This window comes from Leguminivora glycinivorella, chromosome 19 (genome assembly GCF_023078275.1).
Source record: "Leguminivora glycinivorella isolate SPB_JAAS2020 chromosome 19, LegGlyc_1.1, whole genome shotgun sequence".
NCBI lineage: Eukaryota > Metazoa > Arthropoda > Insecta > Lepidoptera > Tortricidae > Leguminivora > Leguminivora glycinivorella.
Window position 1 is genome coordinate 1,695,093 of NC_062989.1, and position 25,217 is coordinate 1,720,309.

Here is a 25,217-nt window from a genome sequence, read left to right on the forward strand (position 1 = left end):
TGAGATAGAAAAGAAAGAAAAAATGTGGGGGTCAAGGGAGTTGCAACAAAAAAGGTTGCCAAACGATTTCAATAAGTCTGTGCCTTTGCTTGTGTGTGCTTTTGGAATATGTATTATGTGGGTACATTTTATTACCTCTCGTAAAATAACTCGTTAAAAGTTATGGTTTAAAACGAAAATTATAGTAGAATATGAATATATTTGAATATTCGTACGTATGATTAAAGAGTTTAACTGTGCCTTGCAACCGCAATGACTGCCAATTCGTAAAATAGTTTCAGCAATTTCATTATAATCTATTCAGTTTATTTAGAAATCGTGCATAATAAGGGCTCATTAAAGACTTAGGGTCGGTTGCAACAAACCGTCTGTCACCGTTAAAGCGTTCATTAAATGTGAGTGTGCACGGGAAAATGTCCCACTTTGTCGATTGCTATAAAGCCGCTTTGTCAGTTTATGTATATAAACATACAAGTAAATCTCGCCTTAATGGTAACCGACAAAGTGGGACGTTTTACTAAACACACTCACAAATTGTATTGTATGGAAAGTTCCATAGACGTCTGCTGCGTGATGATGATGTGTCTGTCTAATGTGGTTAATGCAACTGGCCCTTAAAATATAACTCAGCACTACAATCAAATAAGTACCGCAAATGAATAAAAATCGCATTCGCGTTCGCACACCTTACAATGATTCTGACAACGTATCTTAATGAGTATGATCCACGTAGTAGATTACGAAGGCCCACTTGCACCAACCACTTAACTCAGGGTTAGTGGGCTGTCATCTGTCAAATTACATATAAAATGGTGGGTTAATCCTCGGGTTAACCCACCATTTTCGATGGTGCAAGTGGTCCTAATAATAATTACGAATTACGTATTCCATTTATTCGGAAACATTTTCTATTTTATCCGTGCTTGTTTTACGAAAAGTACGAAAACATTTTTCTCGGAAAGTATAATAAGTCTGATTATCTTTCACCCCAGAACTAATTTGCCGTAGCCTTAGGTATTCTTTAATAAAAAAAATATAGAAACATAATGTTTGCATGACTAGCATCTGCCTGTGACTTCTGTTATTTAGCAGCCTCTCTCGGTAAACAGATACTTCTCAAATGCTCTAATAAAGTCTCAAAATAACTAATAATTAACTGTAACTACATGTTTCAGTCACAAAAAACACGTGTACGTACTAGGTTTAGTTATAAAGTCCTATAATTATCAATCACTAATATTACTCTATCCTACAAACATCAAAGAGTCTAATTCAGGCAATTATTCCTTTCAACTCCGTTCCTTTATTTGCGTATTTCAATTGATTTTGCGGTCGTGAATGTCAAAAATGTGTCGTACTAAACAAAGTGGGGTGGACAACTTTGAAAAAAAATGCCCCAGATAACGAATTTTCGAAAGCAGTGGCTTATCAGAAATACCTAACGGCGTAATGAAAGAAGCCTTACACAACTATCAGAGAAATTTAAACCGCCGACTGGGCTCGACTTTTATGTCATCGCAATCATTTCGTATTGTTTACAATGTTAGATTTTTATCTACTCGTATTCGGCAACTTGCTAGTTGCGAATTATTTAAAAACCTAGCAACCAATTACACCTAATATGTTGCTCATTTATTTATACAAATTCAATTCATTCAATAACTGAAAATTCGTACTTTTTATTCTGTGCGCTCTTTGTTTTGTTTTAAGTATGATTTAAAAAAAGCTTGGGACGGGATCTTTGGTCTCAACGGGAATATAACGTACTAGCTTTTGCCCGCGGCTTCGCTCGCGTTAGAAAGAGACAAAAGGTAGCCTACGTCACACTTTATCCCTTCAACTATCTTCATTTAAAAAATCATATTCGTCGCTCCGTTTTGCCGTGAAAGACGGACAAACAAACAGACACACACTTTCCCATTTATAATATTAGTATGGATTTCATTACGATTTACAAACAAAGTCTTGGACTTGCAGGGGTTACTTAAAGTTGAAAGTAGTTTCGGTACTGTGGAGTTCATTCCTACTATCGATTGAGTAATGCATAGTATTAGGTACCTCTTAGCTCTGCAGCGTAGCTAGGGTTACGATTACGATGCTAGTTTTGGACTAAAACTGCCACCGTAACCTTACGAAAATTAACAAACTGTTCGCTTGGTGAAATCCTCTATAGCTACAATACGAAGGTTTTGGGCAAAAATACTCACTACTAGAATATATGTATAGTAAATAGGCCCTCAGAATAGGTTTCTATTAGATTCTAACTGTATTATTCCCTTGTCCACAGATTCTACGACGAATGCAAACGGAGGTATAACATCAAGCTATGGAAAACGTTCACAGACTGCTTCAACTGCTTACCCGTCGCGGCTATAGGTATGTACACATATATAATGCATGTTTATACCAGCGGTTCACAACCGGTGTTCCTCTGAACCTTTATAAGATTCCTTGCCGGTCCCTCATGATGCCGTTTTTGACAATCGTGATCGTGACCCTCTATCGTGAGCTTCTATTATATTGTGTCATTTGTGTCTCCACCTGTTTTGATTCCAGTAGATTCTAGTTGAACCTTTATTTCTAAGATTCGCTCGTGAAGTCTTTACTGACGATGGAGTAGTGATGTGCAAGTTGCGGAAACTTTCCAAAAAAATCTTAAATTTGTTGAAAAATTCACGAAACTTTCGCGAAAAATAAAGAGAATTTAAATTTATGAAATGGAAAGATTCCATCCATACAATTGTCCATACAAAGTATGGAAACTTTCCGAAGTTTTCCTATGTGTATTTTATAATTTTGGAAACTTTCCGTCGGCACATCAGTACGATCGAGACAAATTTAGCAACTCCTGTGACGGGGCTCCATCGGTATAGATACCAGTTGGTCACAACCGATGGTCCGATGATCCTGTATTGCTTAGATTCTTTGTCGGTACATCCTGAACTCATCGTTATTGAAAATGACCACTTGGTTTAGCTTTTAGCTACCCCTGTGATACGTAACTACAGGTCTCTATCTCACGTAGTCCTCACTAGGTACTTGATCGAACATGAGGTGGCCTTTTTAACTTGGTGGGACTTAGTTGGTGAGTGCCTCTAAGGAAAAGTGGAAGGCTAAATCCACTTTTTCCAAGCTTTTATCAGCGCTACGATGCAAAACCATGTCTTGTTATGCTTTAATTACGAATTCTTAAGTGTAAACTACCAGCAATACAAGCAAAATGTTACGTAAATATAAAATAAAATGTGCTGTGTAGAAAAGGTTGAACATTGCTGTCAGACATCGCATATCGATTCGTTGCAAGGTATCGGCAATTAGCAATGTCTCCCTTGGGGCGTCCTATCCATTATTCCGTGTGTTGTCACAGACTAATCCAACATTATGCAGACACGTCGATGTTGGTATACGGGTGAATCAACTTTTTCTTGCCTGTTATTGCCATGGTTACGGTCCCCTGAGTCACGCTGGTTTTATGCAAAACTAGCTTTTACCCGCGGCTTCGCCCGCGTAATAAAAGTATTCATTAAGATTTTCATTTGGATCCTTAGGTTTCTCTGTAGGTATATTTATCTGCGATTATTTCGATTGCACATAATACTTTTGCTTGCAATGATTGTAGAAATATTACAGATAGACCACAGCGTAGGTAATTCTATATACGCTGGGGAAACCTTTATAAACATCCCACACTATGATCGCCCGTATTTCGACACTATGATCGGTGGGTAAAAAGTACTTTTTTCAATTATCCCTTATTTTTTACATTTTGCTTATACTTATCGCAAACGTAATCTTCAAGCAAGCAAACAACGATCGTCTTAGAGCACATTGATTGTAAGAGACCGCTGACCGATTATCCGTATCCCTCTAACGATACCCATATTATCCGTATCCGTATCCGTATCCGTATCGCTATCGCTATCGCTATCGCTAACGCTAACGCTATCGCTATCGCGATCCCTATCGCTATCCCTATCGCTATCCCTATCGCTATCCCTATCGCTATCCCTATCCCTATCCCTATCCCTTATCAAGATGTTTAATGATATAACACTTTAAGTTCTCGCGCTTTGTACACATATTTAAAGTCACATACAGGTCGAACGCGATTAATTAACATTATTTTTACCTTTTTTCCCAACGTTTCGGCCAGGTTGCACTGGCCGTGGTCGCGGAAGACTGACGTCCCAGCAAAATGTCACCGGAGATGTAAACAACACAAAACTACCCGATATTAATTTATATAAATGTTCGGGGTAGACAAATAAATGTAATCTACCCGCTTTTAGTTAATGTTTATTTCCCACCATGTTTATTTTAAAGGTAAAAATAATGTTAATTAATCGCGTTCGACCTGTATGTGACTTTAAATATATGTTTAATGATTTCTTATCAAGTGCTAAAATATAAAGTTTCATGGTTTTATCTTTTAAAATTAAGAAATCCCATACAAACTTTCAACATCTTTTTCAACCCCTTCATCCCTTTTTTTCGAAATAAAAAGTAGCCTATGTTCTGTCTCAGGGTCTAAAGATTGTCTGTTCCAAATTTCATCAAAATCGGTTGCGTGGTTTAAGCGGGAAAGCGTAACAGACAGACAGACAGACAGACAGACAGACAGACAGACAGAGTTACTTTCGCATTTATAATATTAGTATGGATGGATTAGTATGGATTATGCTGCTGAAATTATGCAAGTATGCATGTAGTCCATGTTTGTAGATGGCAAATTAAAGAAAGGGGTCGTTAACACCAGAAAAATGCATGTTTGCATAGTTTAAGTAGCATAATTTTGCATAAAATCAGCGTGACTCAGGGGACCGTAACCATGGCAATAACAGGCAAGAAAAAGTTGATTCACCCTACACACATTTGTTTATGTTTATATGATATATGGTCGCAACTACAATATAACCCAATCGAAGTAGGGCGCGTAAACAAGAGGTGAATCGTAGCGTGTCGCAGTTATCATTCTCTACTGCTTTTCCGCATTAGTGCGACGAAGACAAATGACTACGATTTGGCCTCTTTTCAGCCAGATTATATGGCAGAAACCGAAACGTCTGTTAGACATTACATTACCGAAAAGACAAGTTGTTTAGCCGCGGCTGAACGGTTTAGCACCTAATTTGGTCGAAACCGAACCTACGGGTTAAATCTCGGGGAATCTGCCGAAATTTAACCGTAGTCTGTATATTTATTTGAGCTGATCTGAGCTCTAAAAGGGCTGTCTAATAAGGTTAACAAGCTGCCAGAAGTTTATGGAAAGTGGGTCGGTCCTTAATTATCTGGCTGTCTAAGTAACGTAGGGTAGGTCAAACTATTCAATACTTGATTACGGGCCGTCTTTACACTGAGGCGCGAAAATCAGGGAGATTAGATTGCTACCTATTCAGTTGAGCTGAGGAGAGACGTGAATAACCTAACCACACAATTAAAATTTTGAAAAACCCCTGACCGCGAAATAGTAGACCGATTTTCATGAAACATGACTAAGAACACTCCCGACTTACTCAGCTTTCAGACAAAAAAAACTAAATCCAAATCGGTTCATCCGTTCGGAAGCTACGATGCCATATACAGACACACACACAGGCAGACAGACAAACACACAGACAGACACGTCAAACTTATAACACCCCCGACGTTTTTGCGTCGGGGGTTAAAAAAAATTACATTTTCGCAAAGTAGGTAGGTACATTTCCTGTAAGATCGAAACTTCAAAGGGCCATAATTATGTAAGTACTGAAAAACGACGTATGATTTCACGTGATAAGAGGGAATTCGTATCTCGTGTCGATTTAAAATAAAATATATCGCCACTCGTTACGAACTTTGTCTTTTTCAAAGTTTCTCTTAAATGACTATATCGAGGGTTTACTGGTGAAACCCGATAAATCGAGATAATTTGTCATTGAAATAACAACATTGTAAATTGCACATAGTTAGAATTTCAAAAACCAGTTTGCTCAACTGCGACGTAGCCGAATGGCACAAACGCTCACGAAACGAAACGCTCGTAGAAATCTATCTCTATCGCTCTTGCCTATTGGTGCGACAGAGCCAGACTACCTTTCGTGTTAGGTATGTATGAGTGTGTGAGTGCGCGCCGCTGTGTTTGTAACCTGTTCTGCATGTATATGATAATAAACCAGTGTTAAACTAGCTCGTGTGTTTGACGGTCGTGTACCCTCCCGTAGCACCCCCCCGCGCAGATCTAACACGTGGCGACGTTCGGACTCGCGTTTTAATATAATATCACAATTATGGCCACTACGGGAGCAACGTTTGGTGTGCTTTCTACTTTTGATCACACTTCGCAGGACTGGATCAGCTACAAATCTCGGCTAAGTCAATGGTTTATTGCCAACGACATAAATGATCAGACCGATAAGTCCGCGGTCAAAAGAAGAGCAATTTTACTAAGTGCACTAAGCGAATCGTCGTTTAAGTTAGCTAGTGACCTGGCATTGCCTGACAAGGTGGAAGAATTGGAATATGTCAAAATAATTAAAATTTTCGACGATCATTTCATACCGAAACGACTGGGTTTCGCGGAGAAGTCCACCTTCTACTCGGCAACACAACGACCAGGCGAAAGTCACACTCAGTGGGCAGCCAGGATTAGAGGTTTGGCGACACATTGCGGGTTTAAAAATTTGGAAGAAGCCTTGCTGGATAAATTTATCATGGGCATGGTGGCAGGACGCGAAAAGGATAAGCTGTTCGCCCAAAATCAAGAGGACCTGACCCTGGCCAAGGCCATCGACTTGGCAGAGAGCGTACGGTGCGCGCGGCGCGCCACCGCCGCGCAGGCTCCGGGGCGAGCGCAGCGGGCGCCGGCGCCGACGTGGCGGCGACGGGCCCGGACTCCGTGTTCAACATCTCCAAGAAGGAAAAATGCAGTGTTTGCGGGTTTACCAATCATAAATCTAATCAATGCGGCTACAAAAACTATAAGTGCAAAAAGTGTAACAGGAAAGGACATTTACGTAAGATGTGCACGTTCAAGGACGCAGTGAAGTTCGTAGAGGAAGGGTATGAGGACGAAGGAGACGACGGTAAGCAATTTTATAATATTCGGTGCTTAAAGGGCAAGCCCATGACGGGACGTGTTCAAATCGGTGATCTGTTTTTGGAGTTTGAAATAGACAGTGGGGCGGCGGTAAGCATTATTACTGAAAGGTTCTACAATTCCCATTTTAAAGAAATGCCATTATCGAAAACAAGTAAACAATTATTTGTTTACTCGGGCCATGTTATCGTTCCGATAGGTATTATTACTGTGCCCATTACATATAACGATGAAACCCATTTGATTACCTTACATGTAGTAAAAAAGGGGGCCCGCCAATTCTTGGTAGAAATTTTATTCGCGCATTTGACTTGGAGCTGGCACGGGCGAATCGCGGCGTACACGCCGTGAGCGCCGCCCCCGCGCCCGCGCCCGCGGCCGCGCCGCCCGCGTCGCCCGCGCACGCCGAGCGCCATTGCGAGGAGGATATTATGGAGGAATTGTCCTTAAAGTTCCCTCATGTCTTTTCAGGCAAATTGGGGAAATTTAATAAATATACCGTCGACTTAAACCTCAAACCGGACGCTAAACCGATCTTCTTCAAAGCTAGACAGGTGCCTTATGCTTTAAAGGAAAAGATAGATAAAGAATTAGATAGGTTAATTGAATTAGGTATTTTAAAACCCGTCCAACACTCTGAATACGCGTCACCAGTAGTGCCAGCTTTGAAGAAGGACGGTAGCATAAGGCTGTGTGCAGACTACTCCGTCACTATTAATAAACAGTTATTAATAGATCAATATCCTTTACCTTCTGTTAACGACTTATTATCTAAACTACACGGGGGCGTACAATTTAGTAAAATAGACTTATCAATGGCATATAACCAATTTGTCCTTGGAGAAAAGTCACAAAACTTGACATGTATTAATACTCACCGGGGTTTATATATATATACGCGGTTAGTGTTTGGGCTGGCATCTGCTCCTGCCATTTTCCAGCGTGCCATGGAATGCGTACTTGCGGGGATAGATGGAATAATTTTTTTATTGGATGATATCCTAATTACGGGTACAAATAAAATCCAACATAAAGAAAGGTTAACCGCGGTATTGCGACGTCTAGAAGACGCGAATCTAACCGTTCAAATGAGCAAGTGTGAATTCTTCAAGGACGAAGTTTCTTATCTAGGTCATGTCATAGATAAACACGGGGTAAGGAAATCACCGGACAAGGTTAAGGCTATTTTGGAGGCGCCTAAACCCGAAAACGTAGCTCAGCTACAGTCTTTCTTAGGCCTAGCCAACTATTACCGCAATTTTGTACCGTCGGCATCTTCAGTTTTAAGCCCATTGTACGAATTATTAAAAAAAATACTAAATGGGACTGGACGTCTATCCATGACGACGCATTTAATAAAGTAAAAAATATTCTTGCTTCAGATAGTACTTTAGCCCATTTTGACCCCAGTGCTACCTTGATTTTAACTGTAGACGCGTCACCGGTGGGCTTGGGGTCCGTTCTTTCACAGAGGGGCACTGACGGAGTGGAAAGGCCAATAGCGTACGCTTCCCGTACGCTTACGACAGCGGAAAAAAGTATGCGCAAATTCAGAAGGAAGCTACTGCGATTATTTTTGGAATTAGGCGTTTCCACCAATACTTATATGGTCGGTCAGTTCCATTTGTGTTGCGGACGGACCACAAGCCCCTACTCTCAATATTCGGACCCCATAAGGGCATCCCTGAAATATCCGCTAACAGACTGCAACGTTATGCGATATTTTTATCAGCCTATAATTATACAATCGAGTATATAACCAGTAAACAAAACAGTGCTGATTATCTATCGCGAGCGTGCCTTCCGACTCGCGGGGCGGCAGGGGCGGGGAGGCAGGGGAGGCGGGGCGCGGACGCACCGCTGAGGAATGTGAGGTAAGAACCGCTTACGTCAATTTTGTGGTTGAGGGTAGTTTGCCCGTGACGCTGGCCGACCTCCAGCGCGAAACCGACCGCGATAAGGTACTTAGCACGGTTAAGCAATATGTCATGAATGGGTGGCCTAGGAAGACGAATGATAAAGAATTAAAACCATATTATTATTGTAGATCGCAGTTGTCATTCGAAAATGGATGTTTGATGCGTGGGCATAAGGTTGTCATTCCTTCGTCATTAAGGGACAGTATTTGTAACGAATTACATAGTTCTCATTTCGGCATAGTGAAAATGAAGGCTTCGGCGCGGGCGCGGCTATGGTTCCCCGGCGTAGACGCGGCGCTGGAGCGGCTGGCGGGCGCGTGCGGCGTGTGCGCCGCGCTGCGCCCGCGCCGCCGCACGCGCCGCTAGCCAGCTGGCCGATGCCTCCGCACCCATTTTATCGACTACATATTGATTTCTTGGGCCCGTTCAATAATCACGTATACCTAATTATCGTTGACGCTTATAGCAAATGGGTCGAATGTTACAGTATGTTGACGTCGTACGGGTCGAGGGCTGTTATTGAGCGGCTGTATGATTATATGTCACGATTTGGCGTACCTCACACTTTAGTGAGCGATAATGGCACTTCTTTTACTTCCCAAGATTTTAGTATGTTTTGTGCCGTTAACGGGATAAAACATGTTTTGTCCCCCGTTTATCACGCTTCGAGCAACGGTCAAGCGGAATCACTGGTAAAGGTCATAAAGAAGGGGTTAAAAGGTATTATTCTAAGTAGCCCCAATAATAAACTAAACCAGGCAAAAATATGGAAATTTTTATTTGACTATAGGAACTCCAAAAACAGTACCACAGGTAAATCACCCGCCGAATTAGTATACGGCCGAGAGTTACGATCGAGGCTAGATTTGATAAATCCGTTCGCACCGTCTCCTTCGTCCACAGACCTCATTGAAAATGTGGAACAACGTCAGTCCTTACAGGCTAAATATTACAAAGGAGTTCAACGACCCAATTTCAAAATTAAGGACAACGTGTGGTTAACAAAATACACTAATAATAATAAGAAGATTACTTGGATCGAAGGTATCGTAAGAAAACAGATCGGGAAAGTCATGTACCTAGTTTATGTACCACAATTGGACTGCGAGTTAACCAGACACATAGATCAACTGAGGGCTCATCCATTCCCCATACTAAGCGACAACTCGCAGTGGGATCCCGACGTCGTGCCAGACATACCGTCGTCGACGTCGGCGCCCGCCACGCCGGCCGCCGCCGCCGCCACCGCCGCGCCCTCCACGACGAGCGCGAGCGCCGCGAGTACTGCACCACCTGCTGCTGCGGACCCGCTCTCTTCACAGCCACAGGAGGGAGAGAGGCTGGATGAGACTGCCACACCGGCAGACCAAGACCCGGCTCGGACCGAGGGTTCGACAACGCTTACAACGCCGCCTGCCAGTATTAGGCGACGTTATGCGATAAGCCCCCAGTTTGCAACTCCCACGCAAGATTACGATACCGAGGAGACAATCAGTGATTAGTATTAAGGTTTAGGTATTAAGCTCTAGCTATAAGAGGGAGGAGTGTTAGGTATGTATGAGTGTGTGAGTGCGCGCCGCTGTGTTTGTAACCTGTTCTGCATGTATATGATAATAAACCAGTGTTAAACTAGCTCGTGTGTTTGACGGTCGTGTACCCTCCCGTAGCACCCCCCCCGCGCAGATCTAACATTTTGTAACATGGATATTTTTTCCGCGATTCATACTCAGAGAGCTCTTTCGATCCTGATACCCTGATAGGAGAAAAAAAAATGTCCCAAGATTTCCATACATTTTTTCGAACCTTCCATTCCGTTACCACCATACAAAATGTATGAAAGAGTGGTAACGGAATGGGAAAAAACCTTGGAACACTTTTTTTCTCCTGTTAGGATTGAAAAAGCTCTCGATTCTGATTGGAAAACACATAAACACGTTACCATTTTCCGTACATGTTGTATGGATGGGGTAACAAAAGAGGAAAGTAACAAAAATGTATGGAAATTCTGGGACACTTTTTGTCTCCCAGTGAGATTGAAAGTACTCGTGATTCTGAGTAAAATTGACCTAAAATTTCATAAATACAATCAAAATTTTTTTATTTGCAAAAAAAAAAGAAATGCTCAAATATAGATGCGGACAAAGTGGCAAAAATATGTATCCAACTTAAGTCGTGTAACGTATACATATTTTTCTAATTTTCATCGTCAACATAAACAGTAAGAACAAACAATTTAAAAAAATAACCAGACTATGTGTGTCAAGCTCCAGTATTGTGCTCCAGCAAGGGGGTATTCTTAAGGCTACGCGACGCGAGCGTAGCGTCGGGCCAACTGTATGGCAAAACCTGACGCTGCGTCGGCGCGACGTCTTTTTTCATACAGTCGGCCCGACGCTACGCTCGCCAGACGCTAGATGTGAGGGGACCCTTATGGGCATGTCAATCATTAATGCTAGCGGCCGCCTTTGTTCGGATTATGGAAACTAATTCGATTCCATAACATGTAACATAAAATCCCCACACAATGAGGGCAGCACCCGTCGTGCTTTTTACTTGCTCTTTACCTTATATTTCATCATTTCCATCCTATGCATTTCTTAGACTTGGAACATAAAATTTGTGAAACATTCTCCTCAGTTATAATATGTGCCGTTATCTGGGTAAAGGGACCTTATTGTCGGTAGCGCTTACTAGCTGGGGAGTTTATTGCACAACCTTAAATTTTTTGACCAAAGCATGAAACTTGGCACAGTTGTTCCTTATATCAAAATAAGCCGATTAAGATCGGGAGCCTTCGGGAGCCTCCCCTGGGGCCCGGGAGGGGGGTCAAAGTACCGCTTCACCCGGCTTGGTTTGAAAAATTCTAACTTACCCCGTTTAGTTAATAGGTCATGTTTGGTATCGTTTTCGAGTAAATCAATAACGTAGAATTCGTTTTTAGTACTAAAATTATAATTTAATGGTAAATAAAATTAAAAAAAATAAAAAATTTGAAATTTTCATCCATGATTTACAAATTCAGGTCATCATAAATGACAAACTGTTTGCTTTTTCTATAAATAAAAAATATGACATGATAGCCTATTTAGTATAGATTATAAAAAATATAACTTTTATCCACCTTTACTAACGTTAAGTTCCACAAAAAAATTACTTTAAGACGCGCGGCGTCGGGACGCCGCGAGTGTAATTTTAAAATGCCTTTATTTTAGAAACTCTATTAGACCCTGTTTAGCTATTAGGTCATGTTTGATATCGTTTTAGAGTAAATCAATAACGTAAAATTCATTTTTGGTACTAAAATTATAATTTAATGGTAAGTAAAATTAAAAAAAATAAAAAAATTTGAAATTTTCATCCATGATTTACAAATTCAAGTCATCATAAATGACAAACTGTTTGCTTTTTCTATAAATAAAAAATATGATATGAAAGCCTATTTAATATAGATTATAAAAAATATAACTTTTATCCACCTTCACAAACGTTAAGTTCCACAAAAAAATTACTTTAAGACGCGCGGCGTCGGGACGCCGCGAGCGTAATTTTAAAATACCTCTATTTTAAAAACTCTATTAAACCCGGTTTAGCTATTAGGTCATGTTTGATATAGTTTTCGAGTAAATTAATAACAAAGAATTTATTTTTGGTACTACAATTATAATTTAATGGTAAATAAATAAATAAAAATATTTATCTATGATTTGCAAATTCAAGTCAACAAAAATGTCAACTGTTTGCTTTTTCTTTAAATAAAAAATATGATGTAAAAGCCTATGCGTATGTCACCAAACACCCAGACAAGTTTGGTGGAAACTTCCTTCACGAACTGCTTGGTGTCTGATGACCATGGTCCAAATGTTTCAAATGCAATTGCCGCAAATATGTAGTTGTTTTTTAAAAATGCATATTTGCGCGTTTAAACTGGGCGTTTTGCAGCAGTAGTCCCTGGTTTCTGGGCCGAACGTTAGACGTTGGACGGAGCCAAGGTATCCACACAGGTCACGCCCCACGCCAAGGGTCGTCCCAGAAACCAAGGCAAAAGCGAGCAACCAGCAGGCCGCTTTCCGTCTGCTGCTGACAAGCCGACAGGTTCGAGGGTTGTCGGTATGTTCGCTGTGCGAAGAGCCTTGCGGATTAAATCGTTAAGTGCAGCGTGTCACAAAATTCGGCCAGCACTAGACTGGCAGTGGAGTCCGTGGTGTCCTAATGCGTCGGCAGCAAGGGTGTGGTTGGCATGTCTTTAGCCCCAGTCTTAGACAAATGGCAGTATATGATGAAGTAAGGCAGCCTCGGAAGGAAGTATGTTCTCCAAGTGTCGATCTTTTCTAGTAAAGAGGTTCTTCCGGCACTCATACACTGCTGCGTAAGGATAAGGACCCTTGATCTGAAACAATATGTGCATTGTCATTTTATTTAAACAGATTCTGCAACTATCAAATTACAACATTTTGGTGGATCACCTTCACTATTACACACTTACCTATCATACAAAATAATTACAAACTTTAGTAGAATCTGATTAGCCTATCTATGATATTACTCCATCTCGTAATAGTTTGAAGCCTTGGGTGGCCAGGTTTCTCCCTTGTTGATCGTTTCAAGCTGCGTTTATCGTACCTATCCCATACTATGTCTAATCTAGAAACGTTTTCTTTTGGCTTTGAAGCTTAGCCAGGCCACCCAAGGTGTCAAACTATTACAAGATGGTGCAATATCAGAGGCAAATCAGATTCTACTAAAGTTTGTAATAATTTTGTATGATACGTAACGTAAGTGGGTAATACTGAAGGTTACGTGATCCACCAAAAAGTTGTAATTTGATAGTTGTAGACTCTAAAATGATAATGCACATATTGTTTCAGACCAAGTCGTTGCGTAACGGTGAATGAGTGGTCGAAGTACCTACCTCTTTAGGTACCAGAAAAGATCGACAATTGGAGAACATACCTCCTTCAGAGGCTGCCTTGCATCAGCATATACTGCGCACAGTGTACCAGGGGCCCATTTCTCGAAGCTACAAGTTACAATTTTCAACTGGTTGTCAATGTCTAATATGACAAGTTGCAAAGAGACTTCCGCTTGTAACTTGTAACTTTCAGTTTTGAGAAATGGGACTCAGGGCGTTCTTGTTTGGAGTCAGGCGTTGGTGCCACACCAAAATTTGCCAAGTCCGTCTTCTTGGGGATGGAAGGAAGAAGGAGACGAATGGGTAGTGTGGTATTCGTCTCCTTCTTCCTTCCATCCCAGTCAGGCAACACTGAAGTGGCCAGTATATGCTTAGAAGTTACAAGATGTAAATGTAAATCAGGTTGCAAACACCGATGCAACTGCATAAAGAGGGTAGAGCCTTCTTTATGCAGTTCCATATGTACCCAGCTATGTCTCTGTGAAGGGAATGTATAGGACACCACAGACTAAACTATAAGTGCTAACTTTTCAGTGTTGGATACTCTATGGCAGTTCCGACTCAATTATAATAAGCTCATTATAATTGACTTTAGTTAACTATAATAATTTCAAAAATAGAACTTCATACAATTTCTATACTAATTTGCGATATCTGGCAAATTTTCCTGCATCTGAAACACATTTTTTTTATCTGTCGTGTTATCGGCCAATCACAGACGGTTATTACAAACAATTGGTTGCTAGGTAATTCGATGTTGATACAACGGTGAACGACTCTATTGACATTAATTTTAACTTGCATGAATGGTGATATTTCCGTCCATTGATGATGAAGATGATGACTCGTAAAAAAAGTATTGTATACAATAGTGATATAATTAAGCTTTTCACGCTCGTACCGTACTACACATGGTACTCGACTGAAAAGTTTTGTATTATATCACGATTGTATAAAATACTATTATATAAATTTCTTACAGGATTCACTACAATGAATAAATAACAGGTACAGTCGGTCTTTAGATCGTGTGGTCCGACCCGAGTGTTGCCGTTGTCGACACCGGAGTCAATAATAATGAATCTTTTTCTATTTATGCATTAACACACCTCCGACACTGGCGATCAAATATATGAAAGAGGCGCGTTCCCCGCACACAGTCTAAGCTCGCGTAGGTGAACGCGTACTATCCTTTGTGAATAGGCTTTAATATCATATTTTTATATTTATAGAAAAAGCAAACCGTTTGACATTTATGGTGACTTGAATTTGCAACTCACAGAATTTTTTTTTTTTAATTTCATTTAACATTAAATGGTCATTTTAGTACCAAAACTAAATTCTACGTTATTTATTTACTCGAAAACGATACTAAACATGACCTAATAGCTAAACGGGTTCTAATAGAGTTTTTTTAAAATAAAGGCATTTTAAAATTACGCTCGCGGCGTCCCGACGCCGCGTGGCTTAAAGGTTTTTTTTACAAAACTTAACGTTAGTAAAGGTGGGTAAAAGTTATATTATTCATAATCTATATTAAATAGGCTTTCATATCATATTTTTTATTTGTAGAAAAAGCAAACAATTTTGACATTTATGATGACTTGAATTTGTAAATGATAGATGAAAATTTCAAACTTTTCATTTTTTTTATTTTATTTACCATTAAATTATAATTTTAGTACCAAAAATGAATTCTACGTTATTGATTTACTCGAAAACGATACCAAACATGACCTATGAACTAAACGGGGTATGTTAGAATTTTTCAAAGCAAGCCGGGTGAAGCGGTACTTTGACCCCCTCCCGAGCCCCAGGGGGAGGCTCCCGAAGGCTCCCGATCTTAATCGGCTTATTTTGATATAAGGAACAACTGTGCCAAGTTTCATGCTTTGGTCAAGAAAAAAAAGGTTTGGCCTCTTTTTGTCGATAAACGTCCCCACTATTACGTCCCGCGGCGTCGTATTTGTATACTAACATCGTTCATAACGCCGTAAGCGCCATCGACAATAAGGTCCCTTTACTAAGATAACGTCACATATAAACATGTTTTGTAACAGTCTGGGTTTTCCCACTGCTTTTTCCTTGTGCGATCAAGTTGCATTCGTGCTTTTATAAATGCACTTTTACAACTATTTATCCCCAATGAGTCAGCCCCACAGACCTGTTAACGCGGTGACTCAGACGGCAAAACTTAGGGGACACATGATTTATGTGGCTCTGAGTGTTTGACGAAAGAAGACTATACATATACATAACTAATTAATGACCACACTAGAACCCTGTCTTATTAACACCTTGCGTTATTTTCCATAGGAGACACTTTGAAGTTTACTGTGAAAAGGTTCTACTTGGGCCTAAGATTTAAATTGGCCGACTGTACCTATATATACAACGTAGTAATATTTGTAAAGCGCACCAAACTGTGCGTTGTTTGTATTTTTGTACCATTTGTACATTTTGTACTGAAAATAGAGAGATTGGAAAATGAAGTGCTTTTATTTTCCCAAAACTACGCCGTAAAAATAAACCGGCCAAAATAAAAACGAAGTACAAAGGATCCTCAAATTGAAATTTCCTAAATGTCTGAAAACGACGAGATATATTTCTGAACTGTAGGTATATTGTGATATTTGAGTCAAAAACAAATTGACGCAGAACTTTTACGTTGACATATCTGGACTTGTTCCTTTTCTCCCCAGTTACAACTAAACCCAACCCGGTTATCGCGTCACATCTAGACAATATTTTCACATCCGCAAGACTTAGATAGTCTAAACATGGCCGGGGAAAGTCTAGGGCCCTTACGCTAGTTGTTGTGCTTGAAACATTTCTTACGGACACTTGCAACTAAGTTGAAGACTGGGTTGGCATTCCGTACAACTCTGCGATGTTTTTGAGTTGAATTGAAAAAAGCGTGGTACAGAGGCAAGTTAAAATCGCGCATCTATGCAAACCTTTGACAGTTGCCAACCCCATTGAACCTCCAAATAAATACTTAGGATAATTACGCCTAGTAATATTTCTAAGATTTAATTTTATGTAGGTAGACCGTCACTACAAGAATTTCATTTATAAACAAAAATACCTGTACATTTTATTAAGAAGAGACAAATTAACTAGGTATTTTTGAATATGAGGAGCTTCTTTTTTTTTTGCGTAGCGATAACTTAAAATGAACACTGTATTGAGAACAAAAATAGACAGACAACCTTTACAGCCCTCCAAACTTAGCTTTATTATGTCCCAATAACTTGGAAATATCTGCTGACCATCATATTACATATATGAAACATGTGGCGACCGAGGTCAACTAATAAATGTAGCTAATTCTGCATTATCCATAAGAATACAAGTTACAGCGAGGATTCTATGCATTTATTATTTTTATACGATTCAAATGAGCAGAAAGGTTGCCTGATGGTAAGCGATGATTACCCATGGACACCCGAAATTCCAGAAGGATTGGAGGTGTGTTGTCAGCCCTAAGATGGGTGTACGCTATTTTCTTGAAGGTTTGAAGGTCGTACCGTAAAACTTAAAACAGTTAACAACATGATGTACGTATTTTTAAATAGTTTATCTCAGTCTATCAAGAATATCATGTCTTAAAAGTGTTCTTGGATGCCGTACCTACAGCCGGCGGGCTAGCTTTTAGATCGTGTCTAACAAGCAAGCGAAGTCAAAAGTCATGAATATGTGCATAATGTTATAAAGCATTCCAAACTAATATGATTAAAACAACGCTGCTGCATTAACCATACGTTTTAGAGCTGTTAAAAAGTTGGTTTGTAATAAAATCGTATTACCCACACAGAGATATGTTGATACATTCAAGTTTGAGATTCAGGCTGTGGGAGGTAGGAATATCGATTTAGACCTTTCAATTGTACTTACTAGTACATTATATAAACGGGCATCCTACTCTACACCCTGCTCAGAATGGGACTACGGCTTTTTAGCACTTTGTCCGTAACATCCGTGTCGGTACGGTTTAAAGGGTGTTTAACTGTCAGGCAAATATGGAAACACATCTGACCGTCCCTATCACACTTCCAAATAGTGGCCTGCTGTTTTATGATTTATCGCGCGACCATACTTGCCTGCCTGCAGTGAATATAGAGGTACAGGGTGAAAGTTTAAAGACCAGCCATGAGCCGCAATTGCAGAATTGGTCCCATAAAAAAAGTTGACGAAAAGTCACTCAAAGTATGGCTTGTGCTAAAAATCACATTCTGTATAGATCGTGCTGAGCAATTTTTACTATGGAACCAAAAAAAAAACAATCCAGTATACTTTGCTTGCTACTGTACTAGTGGACAAATTGTTTGTTCCCCGCTCACTGGCCCGGTGTAAATCTGATCAGACTGATGGTAAATATTTTGCCGGCCGAACCTCGCCATTGCTCACTGGTCCATTTGATTAGCCGCCCAACCATCCGAAATGGGCCGGAGTACTAATTTACCGAGCTGACCATTACCCCGACCTAATCGGAGTAACTAAGCCTTTCTAAGCACCACCTAGGCTCCATTAATTCCACGATAATCTTGGTAGCAGTACTCAATTTTGGGTATCGTCTTGGATCTACCCAATCGTATTTTGCAATGGTCTTAAATTCGTTTAATACTGCTTTCGTCACTTTCGTCAGCAGCCTGTCTTATTTGATTATTACCTTTTTATTGGGAAGTGGGACATTTTGTATTCGTCATCATCCTTGGGCATGTTTCCTATCCAATTTATGTTTTTCTTTTAGTTCCATAAAAAAATTGTTTCCTTAAATATAGTACGAATAACGAATGTGTCGGAGTAAGAAAGAGACAAACAACAAATATGATAAGTTGTCAATGACGAATGAAGAATGGGTGACGAAAACAGAATAGGACGAATTTAAGAACTACTAAAAACGAATGCGACGATTCAAACTGATACCCAATTTTGTGTGGCTCATTGTTTTAGTAATATTTTTCTTCTAGGGGCAAAAAGGACAAAAAGGTCGGGCAGCCAATTCTCTCACATCACATTTATGTAAAATGCTAATAACTTGCAAACATTCGTCTAGATTTTCTTTTTATCTATTTTAGGGTTACTTTGTTTGTTGTGATCTGATCTTCTTAGAGTTCTTATATTTTTTTATCACCATAATGTACCTAAAAAGAGTATTCCCAGTATATTAATTACACAAGTACATTTAGACCACACCAGATACAAAGTATCTTCCGTTTTCTTTACACGGGAAGTTACAAGTTATCAATAAATTCGCCGATGAACGAAAAATCGAAATTACCCTTAAGAGGGTTCGTATAAATTAACTTATCGATGAAAGCTTTCCAGTTTCCAACCAATCTCGATGAAGAATTTCATTTCGAATTTAATATCGTCCAAAAACAAAACGGTTTCTTTCTCACAATTCTCGTCTTCAGTTTGTAGACATTTTTATTAAAGTTTTATATAAGAAGTTATAAATAAATGTTGTGCATGGTACTTTTGTTTCAAGTTCACGCTTACCGCAATGCGAAGGTTGGGACAGATGTTACTATATTTAAATTAAAACGTATACAGACGGTGTTAGAAACTGTTTTTATATAGGATTTATGTAATTAAGATCTTATGATGTTATAAGAAAAACTTATTAACTTAATTATTTTTTAATCCAATTTCTATTTAATAAGTCAAGTAGAAGTATATAAAGTAACTGAGTTGACCGTGACGTCACTCAATTCGATTTCATATAAATTCCATATTGGCAAGTCGTTCAAATTCGTTTTGACAGTTCTTAAAAAGAAGCTGATTTGACTAGGATGGAAGTAGCCTATAGGCTAGTTTCCTGCTAGTCAAATCAGCTTCTTTTTAAGAACTGTCAAAACGATTTGCTAATATGAAATTACTAAGAAATACTGAGGAGTGACGTCACGGTCAATTCATTTACTTTATATATTTTTCTTTGACATATCAAATAGAGATTATGTTAAAAAATAACGACTGTCCATATTTTTCTTCTAATTATGTGATGCTTTATTTCGTGCACTGCAATAAATATTATATTTTAAGTATAGGAAACTAGCCTATTGCATACATTCAATAAACAAATTCATATTCAACACAAAACTGAATATACACGTATTTGTAACATTCAAAGACTATGTTTTACATCTAAACGAATTATATCTAACTAACACAGAATTTCAGTCTGACAAGCAACAAATTGCCACTATATACAATTTTACTAAGATAATACATTGGTTTATAAGAATTATAAGATCCAGACATTATGCCTAAGGCATTGTATAATTTGTATACCTTTCATCTTTAGAGAAAACTAAGAGATAGTTCGTAGAAATCGCCGACTTCTTAGAAGATCTGAAACATAGGAGAAATACAAGTACATTAATTATAATATTTTGAAGCTGTATTATATCTGCAATGAGGCAGATGAAAGCAAGTGTAGATCTTTTAGATGGGGATATTTCTAGGAAAATGCAAGATGGGGTATTAGCCTTTGCAGCCGGCAGATTGCTTTCCCCGATGGGGACCATGGTCATCTAGCTTGAGAATTGACGGCTCAGGGAGCTTAGACAATATGCCAATCGTTGCGCAGATGAAAAAACTTGACTTCTATACTTTTATCGGTGCACGAACGAAGGAATGCTCGCTCAGACAGAATTGTTCCGAACACTAAGTGGAAACGCAGCTTCACACTTCACTCGGAAGTCCTTGTCCTACGCAACTAGCCATCTTAGCTATCAGTTAGACAGGGATTGTTTAAACCGCCGGTCTTAACTAGTTATCGCTAGAATCAGGATCGAGCGTGACATTGACGTCACCTTATCCGCCAATTAGAAAATCATCTGTGCGATTGCATTGCTTCCCATTGCATATGATATCAAAAGACAAAACAGACTTACGTTTAAGCAGATTAAATCGCCAAAAAAAGGTCATCATCATCTTCCTTGCGTTATCCCGGCATTTGCCACAGCTCATGGGAGCCTGGGGTCCTCTGTGACAACTAATTCCAAGATTTGTCGCATGCACTAGTTTTACGAAAGCGACTGCCATCTGACCTTTCAACCCGAAGGGTAACTAGGCCTAGGGCGGAATTAGTCCGGTTTCCTCGCGATGCTTTCCTTCACCGAAAAGCGAGTGGCAAATATCAAATGACATTTCACGCATAAGTTCCGAAAACTCATTGGTACGAGCCGGGGTTCGAACCCACGACCTCCGGATCGAAAGTCGCACGCTCTTTCCGCTAGGCCACCAGCGCTTTCGCCAAAAAGGTACTCTGTTAATAGTATTTTATGCAACAGGCGTTTAAAGGAGGTCAAAAAAGACGAGTGGCGTGGGTAACAATTTGAGGCGAAGCCGAAAATTGTTATTAAGACGCCACGAGTATTTTTTGACTCAGTTAAACACCGTTGCATACAATACTTTTTCTACGACCATGCACTTACTTTTTAATAGTTTTCTAGAATAACTTTCTTGAAATTCGCACTGTTGCCTGTATTTTGACTTGTCCTCTGTAATGATCCTGCACTCACCCTGTCGCTCGCACTCCCCCGCGCTGCCGCAACCCCCGGCGCCCCGCGCACCCACGCTATATCCCTTAAAGGCTACCTAACAATACTTTAAGAGCTATATCGTATGCGCATTGCGCGGGTGCGCGGGACGCCGGGCGGGGACGGGCATCTTTTATGTAGGGTTTTAACGATCTATGCTCGAGCTCGACCCTGTAAATGACGAATAACAATTCGGGAGTAGAAAAAATACTTTTAATACATACTAGTGTAGAAATATCTTGAAATTTCGCGCCAACTTTACAAACTCGTGTGAGATGCACTGAACTATGATGTAAGTTGAAATTCTGCAGTAAGACTCTCGTGACACGTGTAACACAAGTTCCTTTGACGCCAGCAAAGTTTAATCTCACTTAAATTCTTACGCAATTAAATTCTCAAAAGACTGTTCATTCCAGGCTTTAAGAGGGAAGGGAGCGATAGATCCGCTATACAAAGGTAGTCCTCATTTTCCTCCCGGATTTACAACCAAGTGTCAGCCTTAATAAACAGCGATGTCAGCGATATTGACCGGACATTATCGTGTAAACTACCTCTTACAACTCAACGGTTGTTAGAGGTAGTAGTCACTTAAGAGCATTGCCTTTTGAATGTTAGATTAAGGCACTCGTCTCACCAAAAGCGAGTAAGCGTTGACCTATCGGCGACTATCTACCTCATCGGAGCGTACTTTTCGTGCCGATGACATCAATTTGACGTCACGCTCCATATAGGGTGATCACAAATTGTTTTATTGTAAATTATTAATCATTAGTCATTAAACATTTTAAGTTAAGAATTTCTTTGCATGGTAATGAATGCAAGAATGATGGTGTGCTTTACGTTAGAGAGGAATTCTCTTTTCTACGTATTTATTGTAATGTGTTGTGTGTCTATTTAATTAAATTTATTTATAAAAACAAATAATTTTATTCACGTTTCACATTTCAAGTAAAGTCGCCGTCAATAGAATTTGTGAACAATATAAACAAACCTTGTAGTCAAAATGGCTTTAATTTCCATTCTAACTCATCAGATACTGGCTAAATCCATGTGTTATTTAATCAATTCATCTCACATTATGATCCTCAACCTTTAAAACAATAAAATTGTGCTAAAATATTGATATTTTATATAATGGTTTGTTTACATTGTTGACAATTTCTATGGACTACTGTATTTGAAGTAATTTGTATCTACACGATTAAAATGACGAAATGACGACTAATGATTAATAATTTACAATAAAACTATTTGGGATCATCCTATGCGGAGCGTGACGTCAGATTAATGTCATCGGCATGAAAAGTACGCTCCCTGCTCATCGCTTACTCGCCTAAACCAAATTACTCACACTGACTCTGAGGAAAATAGGGACGTTTGTATGTTCGGGTGGTCCCCCTTTGGTCTTACTTAAGTTAACTAAGCCAGTACATCACGTGAAACGTTCTAAACAAATTAAAGTTAATCCGACCTCGGCGTCCTTCAGGGGTCGGGTGAGAACAAATGGTGTTTATATGCTGGTTAGGATTGGGATTACGTTAGTAATGGGTTTAAAAGTCATTGTGATCTAGCTCTCTTTAAAAATTAACTAAGTTTACATAGTCATTCCTTTTTGGTAGAGGCGGCAAAGTGGAAACATTTTTTTCATAACTGTCCACACAAGAATCATCATACTCGTTGTCATGTTACACGTGACATGTCGAAACAATTTTTCAAAACGAAACGTTAACAGTCACGAGTCACCATTCTGCGTAGGCTTCAATGAGCTTGTCGAGTGCTAGTACCGGAAGCATTCTTGTTCTAAGCCGGGTTTATCCTCCCTGTTATTTAATCTTAAAATATTCGTGTTTGTACGGTGAAAGTGAATGAATCCGCATAGTCTTACATAACGCGTCCGGAGAGTCACGATTGTGCGCGATCTCTGCTGTGGTACACTCAATGTGTATGCATATAAGATATTGTTTTGGCTATCATACTGTTATACTAGTTGTTGCCAAGCGCATGAGACGAGTGCCCAGATACTCGTAAATTAGTGTAAGGTCTTGGTTGTTACTGTACTGTGTATGGAATATTTACGTTCAAACAGTATCGTCAACCAGAGAACAGAATCTGGCTGCGATGCGACCCTGTAAGTCAAGCACAATTATAAGCACATGATAGCCATGATGGACGATATAGAATCTCCCATTCCATTCATCAGCTTTTGCCAAGACACGTAACAATCAAACTTTTGTTTTCATTGTTCTGAACTGCGGCCAGTTCCACACACTGCAGGTATATATACCTGCAGAGTGTGTGGAACTGGCCGCAGGCAAAGTACATCATCTTATCGTTATCGTGTGGATGATCTTACCAGACCACTTAGCTCACCATTTTCCAAGCTAATTTATCGAATAAGGCCTGATTTAGACGGCGTGCAAACTCGCATGCGATTTTAGTTACACTGCGGGCTGTTGTGGTGACATACAATTTTGCACAGCCATCAAATACCGCAATGTAATAAAACTCGTATGCGAGTTCTCGTACCGTCTAAATGGACTCTAATTCTTAAAATCCCATACAACATGCCGCTATCTTTTCGCCCAACTCTTCTAACCTGAACGAACTTTGACTTCTCTTCTTCTCAATTCCTTATAAAGTCCTAAAAACAAGTGATACTTTAATGATTGACTAATGGTGTCTTTATTAATAAGAGCGTTTTGCATGTTTTGACCGTAGCGTGATGTTAGCATGCCCGCGAACATGCGAACGCTTAACTTTGTAAAGTTTGATTAACTTTTCACCTCGAGCTAACATATGCTAATGCTGCATAAATGTCGGAATAATTAGTTCACTTCACGCTTTATTTGGTTTGTTATGACGGCTCCGGTATTCTCATGGGGCTTTAAGAATTTAATTAGTGAGGAATTATGTAACATAATGACTGTCTACTTCTACTGAAACCCCTATTTTTAAGTTTTATTTTTATTTTTCGGTCTTTTCATGGTCTTATTACAAACTATGGGGTTATTTTTATATTAGATACCACATTTTAGATTGTTTGGTACATGACTGCACGACTTAGCTATTTTATATAAACAAACATGTCACTGTAAATTAATTTAACTGTGCTGAACAGTTTTTATTCGTAATAATAAATATAAAACAATGCAACATTCCAGACACGTTAATTTGATTTATTATACAAATGATAAATGTGTTTGATATCCAAAAGGATAAAGAAATATTATGTTATGTTACGTTTATCCGAGTTCAGATTATTGTGGATAAGTTTAAATACATTCGAACTCGTTATTTTCCTACTTTATATGTACTATTTGTTTTGACTATACCTACTATAAGTTTGTCACTCTTTCTGCATATTTTTCTACTGTAACAAATCAAATACGCGTGAAGTTTCCCAAATATTTTTAGTGAGTATTTCAGCTCCAGCTGTCTTTGTCCCAAAGGCCACTGACCTGATGCTGTATTCGATACACGTTTTTGGCAATGACTCCGTCCCAAACAAATGATACATTCTGACGACCGACACATCCTTTATATTCATTTACTCTATCTTCGGAGATATTGACAAGTCCGTTGGCTTACAGCAAATTACGACATATCTTAAGGTTTTGAATGATTCACGGTTATTTTCATTAGACTTATATTGACCGGGATATAGACCGTGATTACCTTTTTGATTTTTGAAAGGTAATCACGGTCTATATCCCGGTCAATATAAGTCTAATATCTTAAGGTTATTGACATTTATTGATGGTTGT

At 39.3% G+C, this 25,217-nt stretch overlaps 2 protein-coding genes across 2 annotated transcripts in view; both read left to right on the forward strand.

Annotated features, from left to right (window-relative positions):
• LOC125236353 (serine/threonine-protein phosphatase alpha-2 isoform) overlaps positions 1 to 25,217 on the forward strand; it is a 94,286-nt gene that overhangs the window by 11,183 nt on the left and 57,886 nt on the right. The window contains exon 4 of the mRNA XM_048143132.1: positions 2,288 to 2,376. Within this exon, the coding sequence (XP_047999089.1) occupies positions 2,288 to 2,376 (89 nt within the window). The remainder of the gene's footprint in view (positions 1 to 2,287; positions 2,377 to 25,217) is intronic.
• Positions 6,828 to 10,627, forward strand: LOC125236354. The gene is made up of 2 exons (XM_048143134.1): positions 6,828 to 7,061; positions 9,927 to 10,627. Exons 1-2 carry the CDS (start codon positions 7,041 to 7,043, stop codon positions 10,494 to 10,496), a joined length of 591 nt encoding a protein of 196 aa, XP_047999091.1. The 5' UTR covers positions 6,828 to 7,040; the 3' UTR covers positions 10,497 to 10,627.